The 15,495-nt window shown below is 34.2% G+C and overlaps 1 protein-coding gene across 6 annotated transcripts in view; it reads right to left on the bottom strand.

Annotated features, from left to right (window-relative positions):
- Positions 1-15,495, bottom strand: part of NEDD4 (NEDD4 E3 ubiquitin protein ligase) — a 65,625-nt gene that overhangs the window by 11,614 nt on the left and 38,516 nt on the right. For 4 of the 6 annotated variants that reach the window (XM_050903045.1, XM_050903039.1, XM_050903040.1 and 1 more), the window contains 13 exons: positions 12,913-12,974; positions 10,835-10,937; positions 9,780-9,949; positions 9,060-9,177; positions 8,764-8,931; positions 6,886-6,951; positions 6,102-6,221; positions 5,447-5,653; positions 4,351-4,428; positions 4,056-4,110; positions 3,907-3,965; positions 2,900-2,965; positions 368-597 (listed from right to left, as the gene is read on the bottom strand). In XM_050903045.1, the coding sequence (XP_050759002.1) occupies positions 368-597; positions 2,900-2,965; positions 3,907-3,965; positions 4,056-4,110; positions 4,351-4,428; positions 5,447-5,653; positions 6,102-6,221; positions 6,886-6,951; positions 8,764-8,931; positions 9,060-9,177; positions 9,780-9,949; positions 10,835-10,937; positions 12,913-12,959 (1,487 nt within the window). In that variant the 5' untranslated portion in view covers positions 12,960-12,974. The remainder of the gene's footprint in view (positions 1-367; positions 598-2,899; positions 2,966-3,906; positions 3,966-4,055; positions 4,111-4,350; positions 4,429-5,446; positions 5,654-6,101; positions 6,222-6,885; positions 6,952-8,763; positions 8,932-9,059; positions 9,178-9,779; positions 9,950-10,834; positions 10,938-12,912; positions 12,975-15,495) is intronic. The other 2 variants (XM_050903042.1, XM_050903043.1) reach the window with 2 other exon arrangements.

The raw sequence follows: 15,495 nt of genomic DNA, 5'->3' as shown, positions 1-15,495 counted from the left end.
TACCAAAGAGAAGAGATTAACTCCTATTAATTTTAAAGTAGTCAGAATAACATTCTCCACATTATTTGTTAAATACTGTCTCTTCTGTAAGTAGTGGATGGTTGCAAGCATATGCTTGCCTATGCAAAGATGATATAGCTTATGTTAGACTGCTGAAAAAAAAATATAGGTACTGTCTCCACATTATTCTTCTATCAAACAAAGAACTAGGTGCAGAATATTGCAGTTGCTAACAACTAAACCCTCCTATACAGTTTGGGCGGAGGGGGAGGGGGAAAATAATTCCATTCTTAAAGTAGGTATGAGAAATACAATTGATCTGCTTTCCCTAACCAGTCTTTATGTCTTCCAGACCTGTATTACTTACGTAGCTGAATATTCGAATAATCCATAATAAGGATTAAACATTTCTTTAGAGAGAAGGAAGAACCATTCCCTGGCCACTCCTCCATAGTCTAAACCTTTTTCACCATCAAATTCAATCCAAAGTCTTGCTTTAAGGAAATCTGCTCTCTTTACAGCTATAATTCTTCTATAAGAATCTTCAAGGATTGTTGTGCGATGAATTTTCATTTCAAATCTATTTGGAATATCACTCTAAAAAAAAAAAAAAGAAAACATAGGATAATAGAACAAAACCCAGCATCTTTTAGTCTTGCAGAGTATGCAAATTCTGTAAACAGACAAAGAATGGCACACAAATCCTTTTCTTAAATAATTTGGAAACGTAACAATATGATTGACAAGAGGCTCTATTTACATACAATTCAACTAGCATGGACAGTTTCAGATACTAAGTTCTATTTCATACCAATAAAATAGGGTTAAAATAAGTTCTTACTAGCAACAGCATATGCTCAGTTGTTCTGCATGCAGCAAGGCACGGAATCTTTTTTAACACTGAAAATTCATCATATTATAAGCTTGATAAAAAAAAAAAAAGGTCAGAGTTCATAAATAAAATTCTTTTGGAACAATTTTACCTGACTTATTTCACCTTCTAGTTCAATATTCTAACTATAAGGCAAGGTGTCCTGTTCTCTTACTTAAGACATACATGACAAACAAATATTCCTACAATATTAAAATAAAAATCAGTTCACTTTAAATTTAAAGTCACAGGAACAGATCACAAGGTTTATATTTACTATCATATAGGAAAATATTTAAATAAAAATATCCAAGGAGCTCATATTTGCTGCTGAGCTTTCAGAGTAAGCCCCTAATAAACCAGGAATAAAACTCTGCTGAATCATTAAATCACTACATGAGAACAGAGTATTTTCTTGATTTCACTTCTTTTCAGCCAGTTTATTTCAGCAATACCTTCAGGCAAAATTGAGAAATTCAGTGAAAGTGGGAATAGGAAATTTCAACTCGTGTTGCTCTATGACTAGATTAGGATGATGCAATGAAACTCAATGTATTTCCAATTTCAAAGAACTAGTCACACACTGAGTAGAAATAATGAATTTTTGAATGCAGAAATATTTAATGAATCACTCTGAAGAGCACATGTTCAGATATGCTTCCTTTTTATTTTCTTATACTCCTTAAACAATCTATCCTAAATGTCCCCGTCCCCCCCCCCCAAAAAAAGCTGCATTTAAATGTAATGCCTATTTATATCCAACAACAGCTTGATCCAAACTACAAACAAAAAATAATTACTTGGGGTGGGGAAGCAAATTATTTGTCATTTTCCAAGTTGCAAAATACTGTACAATATTATATCTCTAATTTACATGGTGGCTGAAATATATAGGTCTTTTTCATCATTTCAGAAAGCAGTAAACATCCCTAAATTTAAAAAAAAAAAAATAAATCCTGTTTTTAGTTGCAAATCAACTTTTTCACGAAAAAAGTTCAAGCAATAATCAACTACTAAAACCAAACTTAGCTGATTAAAATAGTATTCAATAATTAAATCTCAATATAAATCAATCCATTACCCTAATTGTCATTTAGGTATTTGTGAATGCTTAAAAGGCAATAGTAATGTATGCTTTAAAATCTACACGTTTATTTAATTCTTAAATTACTACGATTGTATTGTGTGGCTGAGCTGTCTATCACTTCTCAGATTAGGTTAATGACATTTGAACAAATGCCAAGCTTGTTTGACTTGGAACACAAAAAATGAGGTGCATATATAATTGTGTGCAATTTACATGTCAGCTCAAAACACATAGGTTTCAGAAAGGGTAGAGACAGACTTGGTAGGTAAAAGGTGAAGTATGGGTCTAAACTCAAACGCTATTACTATATATATATTAAAAAAAAAAAAAATCCTCTCCCAAGGATACCCAGTTTGATTGCAGTTGTGCAAAGACTCATTGTTATCTAGATATCCAGATGCTATTTACAGTCTTTTATGCTATGCGTTATAAATATATCTGGCACTACCACTTCAAACTAGAACTTACAAATGAGATTCATAAACTTAAGATTTTAAGGCTATAACAATTTATTACAGTCACCTAGCCTGCTCAAGATGACACTACAGATTTCTATCTGGACAGTCTAAAATCTATTCTGAGAACTTCTATTTCCATATTCTGAGTTCCAAAAACTGTTATATGCTAGATCACTGATTTCCAAACTTTTCTGTTGCCAGCCTACTTCCCGGTTCATAACTTTTTTAACGTTTTAGAATTTCCACTTTTCCAATTAGATTACTTGCAGTCTCATCACTGCATAAAGTCACAAACCCTACTGTTAGATTAAATGCTAATTGTTACCAAGTCGCTGCTTCACAAATGTATTTGTGATCAGACAGTGAATCTACCTTCCCTAAGCAGGTTACAAAGTTCAATTTCCTTTCACTGTAATCCAAGCTTTCCTTTGTTTAGGGGCATAAATTTCTTAATCTTCTGCTGGATTCCTACTGATTACTAACCTGTTTCTTCAATTTCTTTCTGAAGAACTCATACTTCCGCTTATAGTCCCTGGAGTAAGGCACAGCCTTTGGGGGGAAAAAAAAAAAAAAAAAAGAAAAAAAGAAAAAGTGCTTGAGATACTCTAACAATTAATGTAATATAAACTAGTCTATATTTGTGAAACATAGACAATGCATTTAAGTTCTCAGAAAACAGGAATACATGTTTTACTAAGTATCGGGGGGGACTTTCAATTTATAAATATACAGACAGTTCAAAACATCTGCAATGAAAAGTACTTCTCTGTTCAGATCATTTGTTCTGATCAGTGCCATAGAATTTATCCTGTTCTTTACTATTAGCTGATGTGACTGACTAAGATCACTGGCTGGCCCAGATCAAAGTGACCAAAATGCCTTTGGTGACGTACATAACGCATAGTCTTTCCTTGCTGTATCATGAGAGACCTGGCTACAAACACCTCTATTTTCCATGGACAGAGAAGGTTGTTTACATATGTGGGCTATTAATAAACACAGATATCAGTTGAACACTAAAACCCATCTATAATTATAATGTGTTCCGTCTTTGCGATTAGTCCCGGTAATTTTGCACTTAAGTATCAAGGCTAGATAATTATCTTTCAGTTGGAAATGAATGTCATTCCTTTTAAAGCCTTTTTCTTCTTTTTCTTCTTTTTCCCAAGTTTACTTCATGAATTGAGCTACTTTTATTTTGGACACTGTGGATAAAAAAATAAATAAAGTTTCTTACCCACTTCAAATCCCCCCCAGTCTATAAGGAAACTTTCTTACTACTCTGGGAAATGATTTTTCTTTCTGGCATTTAAAGACCATTTCCACAGAAAGCTTTCTAAACAGGCTTTAAAAAGAAATAAAAATGCCTTGTTCAAACACCCTGGAAGTTTCATCTTCTAGACTGAGTACCTGATAAGTGACAAGAGTTTGTTTGGATTCTATTAACAATATTCTTGAAAAATATGTAAAGCCACATAAGGAAAGCTTACTGGTCCAGTTATTGCCACATTCTGCAGTCGAGGATCCTCCCATTGTGTTTTCTTTGTATCTGCAAGACATTTCTTAATTAGTTCCATTAATTTAGATAATGTTCAGAAATAAAACGATGAGTGGGGGGAGAATACTACATTGTACATACTGTGGTTTATGAAGAATATTCTTCCATCTGTGTGAGTTCTCTCTTCCCACCCTGGCTGTAAGAAGGACACACTTTTAATATAAATTTCTGACCGTATAGTTTGCATAGAACTCAACATGACCTGCAGCTGGGGGCATTCCCCCCCTCCATGTACTCTCAGCACTGGAATTCAAAATAAGAGTATTTTTTGTATGAAAAAAGCAGGCTGCGTTTTCTCATATGCAAGTTTTGATAGTGCTAGTTTAAGTATTTCAATTGTTATATCTGCAAAACAAGTATAAAACGGTTTACTTACTGGTAACGGGCCCAGATCTACTGGATCTAGGGAAGTCTTTCTCCTTGGAGGAGCAGAAATTTTCAGTCTTGGATCTTCCTTTGAAAACAAAACAAGCAGCATTTTAAAATCCTTTTGTTGTTTTGCTTTTAATCTTTTCCTCTTTATTAACAACTGTGTAAAGAATATGCCTAGTACCAACCAGATAATTGTTGCATGTTCTGCAGCCAGATAGTTCTTTGAGGATTCTGTCTTCCAGTAGTTTACAATCACCTTCTAACGACCTCTCACCTTATTTTATATATATAAAAAGAATCCCTCAATCAACTCAGTTTTAGTGTAATTGAGTCAAATTAATCTTCCCACATGGTTTCTGGCACACCTTGTGCTTTTTGGGTTTGGTGGTTGGGTTTTTTTGTTGGTTGGTTGGTTTAGGGTTTTTTGGGGGGTAGGGGGAAGGTGTTTGTGTTAAAGGAGGTCTTTCCATAATCCTGAAGAAATGAATATTCATTTTGAATCAATTTAATGCATTTCGCTGTTTCTCTTTCACCTGACAGTAATACTGACTTACTCTTTAAATGCTTAAATCCATCTATTAGCACTGCCTAGTGGTGTGCAGTGCCACTCTGTGGAACTATAGCTGTAAAACTCCCTCATCCATATTGTAGCTGCACCTAGCCTGCTTTCTTAAGAATTCACAGAAATTTGTGTTGTGCACTGTACCACGTGATAAATTCAAGGTAATGGATTTCCTGTTGAAGGTAAGTTTGCAAAACTGATTTCTGTTAACAGCACATATAAGCTATCACAGTTTTACAGTTATGACAGAAGTGTCATTCAGGAGATGCTTTCCATCTGTGAAACAGATTCCTATATACATCAGTCTTTTCCTCCTTCCAAGCTAAACTTTTGAGTACCAATACAGTTTGTAAAATTCATAATGTTCTACTCATGACAGATATTTTAAATGACTTTGCATTTTTATTACGTGTGTTCCTTAACAGACATGCGACAGCTATCTTGGCACTAAAGAAATCTACAGAAGCTTGCTGAAAGCAGCAAAGCTTTGACTTGAGAGGAACTAGAATTCTGGTCCACGAGAGCAGCTTTCCATTACCCATGTTGTAGTTTTGGTATTGTGGTCAATAAAGAATGGTCTCCCATTAGGTGCATGTCGGACTTCCCACCCTTTAGGGAGAAACCCTTGCTCCATTTCAGGCTGCTGCTGAGAAGACTGTTGTGATGAATCACTTGATGTTGCTTGTGGTTGTCTTCCTATAGAAATACTTTGCGCAGCTGACAACTGACCTGTTTCCGTAGCAATCTATGGTAAATGACCAAAAAAAAAAAAAAAATCAAAGCCCTGTAGAGCAATATACTTTTTTTCTATTAACCTATATTTTTGACTCATGAAAGCAGTTTCGTAAAGCAAGCACCAGAGAGTACATAGATTTGCTTAGACTAATATCAACAACATTGACTAACAATTACTGATTATGCTACCAAGGTTAAAAGTAGTCTTTCAGGCTTCTCAATCAGCTATCACTCTCCAGAAGGCTTTCTTGGTACATTAATAGTAGAGTGACTTGCCATAAATATTACTGTTCCTAACTCTTGTTGCATTCTCTCAGATACTTCATGTAGTGCTTTACCACAGTTTATGCCTTTTGCATGTTCTATTTCAAAGAGGTCTCTAACTTTACTTCTATTACGTGAGATGTTTAAAAGGTTAAATGAATAAAAACATAAATAAATTAGAAGACAGACAGTACCTGTACAACTGGCTTTATCCAGGTAGTGGTTCTAGAATTGTGATCTATATAATATGACCTCCCTTTTTCATCTTGCCGTTCTTCCCAGCCTGGGGGTAATCCAGATGAAGTAGGCAGTAACTAAATATTAGTGATAACAGAAGAAAACCAGTTCAGAAAACTATGAAACTGACTGTGAAAAGGCTTTCCTCTGTCAAATTAAAATGACAAAACAAAACTATAATCCAGAAGGTTCATGATTTTCACAAACTGGATAAAATAGAAAAGCAGTATTTAAGTCCTTACTGAATAGTATGAAGTGACAGAATTTTTTAATTGTATTTGTTTTTAAATTCAAGCTCCTCATCTAAAAGGATTCATTTATATACCTGGTTTAGGCATGGCTGATCCAGCCTAGTACTTCTGGCTATGAGCTCAGTTTGCAGTGTCACCATGAAAACATAAATGTGAGGATGGTGGTACAGGTTTTAATTATAAAACAAACAATTTGAAAAACAAAACTCATATCTTCATGGAAAGACTACTTCCTTCTGCAGGCTCTATCGACGCATTAAGCTAATGTTAAACCAAAACCACAAAGTTGGAACATGAAAGCTTTACAACTGAACTCCAATCTTGCTAGACTCATAATTGCAATTTTGTCAGGACAGCTGCCAGAAGCAGAAGGCCAAATCTCATTTTAAATGTCCGCACATAATACATAGTTAAAAAAAGAAGTTTTACATGAAGAAAATCCTTCAGCTTCTCTGCTACACCAGCCTGTGTTTTTTGAAAAATAACGTACCACTGGATGTGCAGGCTGCTCTTCAACTCTGTATGTTTGCAGACTACCTCTTCTGCTGGAATGGTTCTTGAAGTAGTAAAAAGGAATGACATATTAGCTATTATTGCAGCTTTAAGGATGGCAGCAAACAGTCAACAATGGTTATCACACTTTAAACTACTACAGTTTTCATCTTGAACAAAGTGTCTTACTAGTTTTGAAGCCTCGATTTAATATAATATTTTTGAAACTCCTGTTTTAACACTGCTAGAAACATTAAGTTCACAGTGTCTATTATAACCTTAAAACAGAATAATACAGAGGCTTGTGAAAGTTCTGAAAACCCTAACAACAGATGTTTTGGCACGTAAAACATTAGAGTTAATTGCAACCAGTTATATTACAATTGAATTTACAGTATAGAACTTACTGCGTTATCTTGTCAGTAGACTAAAGCCTGTGATGCATCAGAGCTAACACAACTTCTCAGACATTAGATTAAGTTAATAATGATGCGATATGAGAGTCTGAGACATCCAGTTTGAGAAGAGTAATTCAATCCCTGGACTTTGCATAAGCACCCACCCTTCTGCCTAGAGCCATATTTAGATCTCATCTGCTACAATTAAGCAATTGTATTTCATCTTGCTCCAGAATTTCCCCTATTATTTGAAGGGTTTTTCCCTGTCTATGTACCCTTTTAGAATACTTCAAAGAAAAAGCATGACTAAGTTTTTAAATTTATTTTTTGGGGGGCGATGGAGGTGAAGGAAGGCAAGACTGCCATTCTAGCTGGCTCTTGCAAATAATTTGAACATCTGCCTCTTCCTTTGCTTAGGCAACCCAAGCAAGCTGAAATAACAGTTTTCTTGCTGTCCATAGGATTCTGAATAGCAGAGATCAAGTAAAGTCTTGTTAGTCTCACTTTGCTGTTTCCAGCAACACCAGTGATGCCTTTGTACAAACTTAGAAAAACATTGTCAATTCCAAATTTGCATTTGGAATGGCATTCTCAGCATCACAAAAGCTAATGATTTTATTTAAATACCACAATCTAACAGACTAGATGGTCTGGGTCACCTCTATAGGCTTTCCTCGATGGACAGTGGATTTCTGAAGTCACATATCGGGTTACAAGGCTGTTTGTGGAGCTCGGGTTTCACAAGACACCTGAGCTTATTTAACTGCTTGCTACCACCAAAAAGAAAAGTCTCACTCCTGGCTAGGTACTCCTGGTGCTTCCCCTTTGCCATTGTAGTATTTGTCAGACAACCTAGCATGCCATTTTGGCTTGCCAAAACTGCAAGAAACCAGAGTTGGGGGAAAAAGAATAGTTTTCTGATGGGTTAGCAAGCTGAACAGACTCACTGAGAGGTCAGACAAGTTTCATAACTGGTGCAAGGGCTGTGGAACTGTATGAGCAAGGTCCCTTTTTGACTGCTATGGAGTCACCAGCTTTACTCAGCCTAAAACCTTATCGCAATATTCACAATGACTAATGAGTTATGTTAAAACTTGTCCTAGTGGAAAAACTAACCAATATAGCACAACTCCCTCAGAAATAAGCTTTCAGGATATAGACAGCTTCCTTCATCTGTATTTTTCAGCAGCACTCAGTATGACACTAGAATAAGAGGTTGATTTACAGACTGAAAAATAGTTCATGCAAGTCTGTTTTAATCTCAGGCAGAAATTCACGTAAGCAAAGTGGGGAAGAATAAAATGTTTGCTTAAATCGGTTTCTATAGTAAAAATATTAATTTCTCTGCATTTGAGATGAAATTAAAAATATAATTGTTAATATGAAGTATTTATGGATCTAATTCTATCAGCAGTATCATTTTGTGCAAAATATTATAGATATTTCTGTACATTAGAATAATGAGAAAAACAATTTACAGTGCAGGCTGCTGACTGGCCAGTAGCTGAACTTCCAGAGGTAGTAAGTCTGGTATTCAATTCTTCTGCAAGATGAGTCTGTATATCACAACTACTCTGTGAGAGAGGTATTTGAGGGTTCTGATTGCTATACATTGTTGCCTCATCTTCAGTTATAATTTCCCAGCTCTTCAAAAAGAAAATAAAGAAAAAAGCATTTTAAAGAAGTAGTTCCAAGTTACAAATAGTTAAGACAAGCTTTTTGACTAGATTAAAAAGCTACCTGCATTTCAGAAACATTTAGAGATTGTTTTTACCTCGGGGGAATCTCTGTTGTCTAGATTTTCTGTATCCTCTGATATCTGTCGCCGATGAGTGAACACATGCTGGGCCTCCAACTGCACACTACCAATATCTGCAACAGCTACATTGTCCCTATTGGGGAGGGGGGAAGTCAGCATACAGTAGCCATATTTTATCTTTCAACAGTAAGCTAGGCTAACAGCAAAAACATACATTATAGTCATTTTGGCAGAAGAAAAAGAAACAGTCATGAGCTATAAAAATTAATGTAAACTGTTTAAAAAGAATAAGCATTCATGTCAACATGAAGTGTAAGTTAAACTAAAGAACCAGATAGCATTCCAGGTATTATTTTTGTAATTCACATGCTAATGAAAAAAAAAAAATTCTGAAAAAAAACAAGGTAAATAATTTAATGCAGTCCCTGCTGGGAAGGAAGAACCAGGCTTAGAGCTGGAAAATAATTTCCTTTCCATTCCTATAGTTATTATCTCTTATGATTGCAGCCACTTTCTATTTGAATGCGTACTTCCAGAGAACAGGAACAGTACTGTGCAGTTAAAATGACCACTAGCCAGTGACCATTACACGTGGGCTTGAAGCTGAAACTATGGAAAGCTCTCTACGAATTCTCAGGCTGCTCACTTTCTAGTTCTCCTTGCTTTCAACGTAACTAGAGTGAACTAGTTACGCTAGTTAATATAAGACTTGAATTTTCAGGCCAAAAGACGTACTGAGCAGTTGGTCTTTTCCACTGAGTTCTTCTGAATTCATGATTGACATAGTAGGTCCTGCCAAGGATATCTTGTCTTTCTTCCCAGCCTGAAGGCAGTGGAGGAGATTCTTGCTGCTGCTGTTGTGGCTGGCTAGCAGCATCTGGTTGGTCCAATATAATCCACCCAGGCTAAGAGATATAATATTAACTAGCTTTAATATCATCAAAGTTGAAAAAGTATCTCAATTTATTAAACCACTCCCCTTTTAAGGTGCAGTTCCACTACATCTTAAGCCAGTAAGATTGGCTCTGGGTTTTATTGTATATTTCTCAAGAAATGATAGGACAAATCATGCAGAAATCTTATTTTTAACTCAAGTGTCTTAAACATATTAGCATCAAAAGTTGTTTATTCCAGGAAAATAAACAGCATTCACAGAATAGATGTAAAAAAGTACATAAATTTCATTTCATACATATGCTGCAAATGTACTAGTCAGATGAGCATACCATTTTGTAACAGAAAGTTTAACTACAGCAAAGGTGGTAATGCTGATTAGAGTTGCTTAAGTCTTGAAAAGAAATCCATTGATCTAAATTGGATGTGCTTACAAAAGATTACAAAAGTAAAGCAGTTAAGATCAAATTATCCCTATAAATTGGAGAGAGTTGAAATTCTAAAACCAGCAAGATGTCAGTGTCTGGCTGGCTGAGGTCACACAACATTAAACAGCAGTAAAAATAGTCAGCAATGATACTTCCATTAATTCTAAAACAAGGAAAGTTACATAAATGTATGGCAAGTCAGTACCACAAAAAAAACCAAAAGCCTAATGTATGTTTTCTTTTTTAGATATACTGACAAAGCCACTCCTTTTAGTTAGAAAAACTGCTCCAGAATTTTTATGCAGACTTGCAACTTTTATGTAAGATACAAGCAATCGCTTTTAACTGGTTTGTTTCTAAAACACTATTTATAGCTTAGTGATTCCTAACATGCATTCTTACTGTAACTACCCTTAATAGCTGAAGACATTTGCTAGGTTTTTCAGCAATAAATACATCTTTTCCCACCTCTAATTCTTCAGCCTGTTCTGTGGTTTCTTCTTCAGACCCATTGCTTTTAGGTAAGTAAGTCATTTTTAATCTAAGGTGGCCTTTAACTCTTGATTTATGACTGCAGAAGAGAAAATAAAATGTTCTTATTGTGCACTTGTGAAATTGTTACCTGGAAACAAAATAGCCAAAAAAGCACAGCTAGAGGATTATTCTTAAGTTTAACACAAACTTGGCTTTTTATAGTTTAAATTTATGAAGTTCTATAATGGTATTGAGTTTTTAGACTTCTGAATACACCTTGATATTATGTACCACAACTGGAGACCTTTCTTTCCAACTCACTCTTCTGAACACTTCCCTAGTATCCAATGCGTAACAATGAAAAACAAGAAAATAAGAATAATGACAATTTAATTCATCTAATTATAGTAATTTGACTGTGTGCAGACAATCTATCAAGCATTATTTCAACCTACAGGACTACTTGTCCTAAAACTTTACGTTACAGCAAGCTCATATACTTCAGCATCTGCCTCTCTGTATTTAGCTTAATGCATCATTAGAAGCCTGAAAATAGGATTTCTCCATATTATTTAATACTTTCACGTGGTAAAGAAATCTGCCAAATTATCTCATCTGTTTGACTACTGGTATAAAAAAAAGAAAATAAGAGTCCTGAAAATATCACTAGTGAGTCAACTGGATACCTGCACATCATCTTGTTAAAATAAAGGAAAAAAAACCAAACCCCCACATCACTAAGGTCTAATGCTTTGCTTTCTTTTTTTTTTTGCCATGCAGATAAAGTGAATGAGATTTTCTGACATCCAGAAAAACACTTCATGTTGGATTATAAACATGTTCATTCAGATCATATTCTGGTTTCAGAAAAGCCCACATCCCTTTGAAAGAGGAAGTAACCTACTATCTTACCTTCCAATATAATAGTTAAACTAATTGATTTCAGAGTATTAACATGCTAATAATTCTTACCCAGCTTGAGGCATTGGGAAGGTAGTAACCTTATTATTAATATTCCTGTCTAAGTAAATGCAAATATGAGCAAAATTTAAGAATGTGCATTAACAATACTAAAGCATCTAAAAAGTTGCAACAAGATTTCAAGGCAGAAAAGTGCCTGAACCTGTGGCAGTATCTCTTACTACAAAGCATTGCCAAGTTCATGTGGTAGCCACTACAGGAAGAGGTCAGATCCTTGACTAACAAACAATTGAAGTTAATTTACATAGAGACAATAAATATTATTCTTCATTCATTTATAGGATAGGAAACGTTAAATTCAGAAAAATAGGAGATCAAAATGAAACTTGACAGTCACTAACTGTTAAAACCATTGATCTGCTAAAAATCAAGAAATGTAAAATACTTTAAAAACACTTCTTCTGCTACCAGTGTGGCTGAGAAAAATCTATAGAACCCATGTGTTCTGATGCTATTTCTAAATTGGAATCTATTATATGAAAAATGTTGACATGCATTTTATGTATTTTATTTCTAATAAAAGTTGCTAAAAACTGCTCATTTAGGTTAAGAATCTACATTTTAAAAACAAACATGAAATGCACAACACTAATATCAGTGTCAAAGTGTTACCTATCATTTAAAAATTCCTTGTTTTTTTTAACACAGGCCTTCCTAAATGTTAAGCAGCTTTTCAGTTTAAGTTTTATTATGTTTATAATTAAGGTCACATGAAACTGCTTACATGAAACAGGTAAACAAAAGAGACAGGAAGGCAGGAAACAATTTCAAGTTGAAAAGGGATAAATGAGTTATGGCATAACATTCGTCACTGATTTCACTGTTCAGCGAAACAGTAAATTGTTCAGATGAAGTTATAATGTGAATTATATCATGGCCTGAAGAAAAATGGTTTATTCTCATCAAATAATCTATAAGCATTTAAATAAATGCTGATTTTTTAGTAAAACCACAAATATCTTACTTCATTGATGTTAAAATTTCTTTGATGAAAACATAAACATTTAGACAATATTTACATATGTACAAGTAACTACATAACAGCATTGTTTAGATATGAAAGTTAAAATTTTTATGTGGTATTTACTAACCTTCTGGGATGAAGAACAAAATCCTTAAATGTATATGGTCTCTCCATACTTGGATTTTCTGTCTGGAATAAGACAAGTTTTTTTTCAAGAAAAATCTGTATCAAATACTTGAAGTTAAAGAAAATTATCAGAAATTTACAATGAGTTTCTTTAAAGGCCATATAACATTTTAAAATTTAAATTATAGGTATAGGTACAGTAATAGCAATACCAGCTTTAATCTTAGTAATACGACTAATTCCCCGGTTCAAGAAAAAAGTTACCTTTCAGTGTATACATATATTACAGTTTCTAAAGCACAGAAAAAAAACTGTTTAGCCTGAAATCAAGAAACAGATTCTCAATTTTCACATTTAAAAGATCTACCATAACTCTTCTTCCTCCCTCAGTATTTCTCAAATATTTTTACACAGAACATACATAAAAAGCCATTTCTAGCTTTAGGACTTGGGGATAAAAAATAATCACAGAAGAATCCATTCTGAGAACATCTCTGTTCTGATTCACAAAAGTGAAGTTACTCAACAGAAAGAAGCGCAGAGGTAAACAGACATAATTTTATAAATATACATCCCAGGTACAGGTAGAGAAATACACATGAGGGATCATTAAAAAAAACAAAGATATTTATTTTTCTGGTTAACAAATATTTATAATCCATCTGAAGGTCTGCAATTCTTACAAAAATATTTGATTTTTACAATATCATATGCTTAGGAACATTTGTAAGTCTTTTTTTTTTTGAGTCTTCCCCCCCCCTTTTCAGCTGTTTGTAAGTTCTGGGGAATAATTCTAGGCTCTTGTTAATCAATACATTTTAACCATTTCAAGAAGTACTGTATAATATGAGGAAAAACTTCAATTGCTATATTTTAGGCCTTTTTAAGAACAATGGTACATGATGCAATCCTTGAAGGCTGAACTAATTCCATAATAGTATTTCCAAAAAACATCTAAAGTGTGTTAGTATTTGATTGGAAAGAAACAAACAAACAAAAAAAGTCCAGAATCTAAAGGTTAGACATTATTAAGTTCAAGATTTAGAATTTTATTTGGAACTGTTGAGCTTTTTTATGAAAAAGTCCTAAGACTAAGCTGACTAAATTTTACTGAATGTGGTAACTATTACACCAAATCTCAGAAAGAAAAACGCTCTCTTGTATTTCAGAAATTTCAGTGTAAGCTCTTATTAATACAATTTAGAAATACTACACTCAAGTTGAAGTGTTCCACCTTCACTCAATTAAAATGCAGATCTTCAATCCTGTAATGATATATGTGTTACACTGGTGTTATCTGCAAGATCAGGTTCTATACTTATAAAATTAATTGTCTTACAACTAAGGTAAATACTTCTTTGAAACTAAAATGGAATTAAGCTTGGGTTTTGGTTTTGTGGGTTCCCCCTCCCCAACATTACATTATTTCCACCAACACACACACTAAGACACTGTGGAAATACTTCACAGAGGAGAGAAAAAGATTATCTTCTTAATCAAAGTTTTATATTTTTTTTTCTGACTTTCCAAAAACAATAGTTGCCTTAGCTTCAATGCTAGATTATACTTGGATTAATACATTTTGGTTTTGGAAAGAGCAAATTCATATCTGCCAACTATCTTACCTTGCAGATGATTTGCCCTTTTTACATGTCCCTGATTACCAGCTCTTTTTAGATACGAACAGTCTGCATTTGCATAGTATCAAGCAAAACCAAAACTGCATGTAATAAAGAATTCATAAACTGATTTTATTTATCCAAGATATATTTACTTCTGTAAATGAAAGACTTTCAAAAAAATCCACCTATATTTGGGCCAATAAAGTACAATGGATTTAGATGGCAAGACCAAGTAATGAAGAACAAGGAACCAGGAAGACGGAAACAAAGAGGAGACAGCGAAAAGTTGACATCTGAGGAAGGTAAGAAAATAGCCGTAAAAATACTCAAGTGAGGCTCTATAGATTAGTTCATACTAAAAAAAAAAAAAGAGAGAGAGGGAGAGAGAGAAAAAGAAATGCACCAATATCTCCAAAAGACTCCAGCTATTGCTGTCCAGCTTATTAGTGGGAAGTGAAAACATCGTCTTCTCCAGAGGGACATTACGGCCAGTCTTTCCAACCCACCTGACTGAGGGAGAAGGGTTAGTGTGATCTCGCATCCCAGCTACAGTGGGAAACAGGACATATCTGTAACTACTCCTGACACAGTTCTTACCGGAATGAAAAAACAACTGCTCTTGGAAAGGTTTTGCCACGGTTGTTATCCTGTCTTTAAAACAGTTGCTGATAAATCTGTTAGTATTTGTTAATGTTTTGAGACCTCAGAAGAAAATGACAAGGCTTACTTATTTCAGTGTTCTTGGTGATATTTCTTTAAAACTAAGTGTGCTTTGCAAAAGGAATATAAAAACAAAAACTAAAAAAAAAAAAAAATTGAAAAATGTACAAAGCAACACTCAACACTAGCTCTATTTCCAACTTACCCTCTTCTGTATCTCTTTACGGGAATAAGGAATATTAAAAGTAAATTTGTATACTTTAAAGAAAATACTTTAAGAAATATAGCAATAATTGCAATTA

This window comes from Gymnogyps californianus, chromosome 11, assembly GCF_018139145.2.
Source record: "Gymnogyps californianus isolate 813 chromosome 11, ASM1813914v2, whole genome shotgun sequence".
Taxonomy (NCBI): Eukaryota; Metazoa; Chordata; class Aves; order Accipitriformes; family Cathartidae; genus Gymnogyps; species Gymnogyps californianus.
This window is presented reverse-complemented; position numbering and strand designations above follow the sequence as displayed.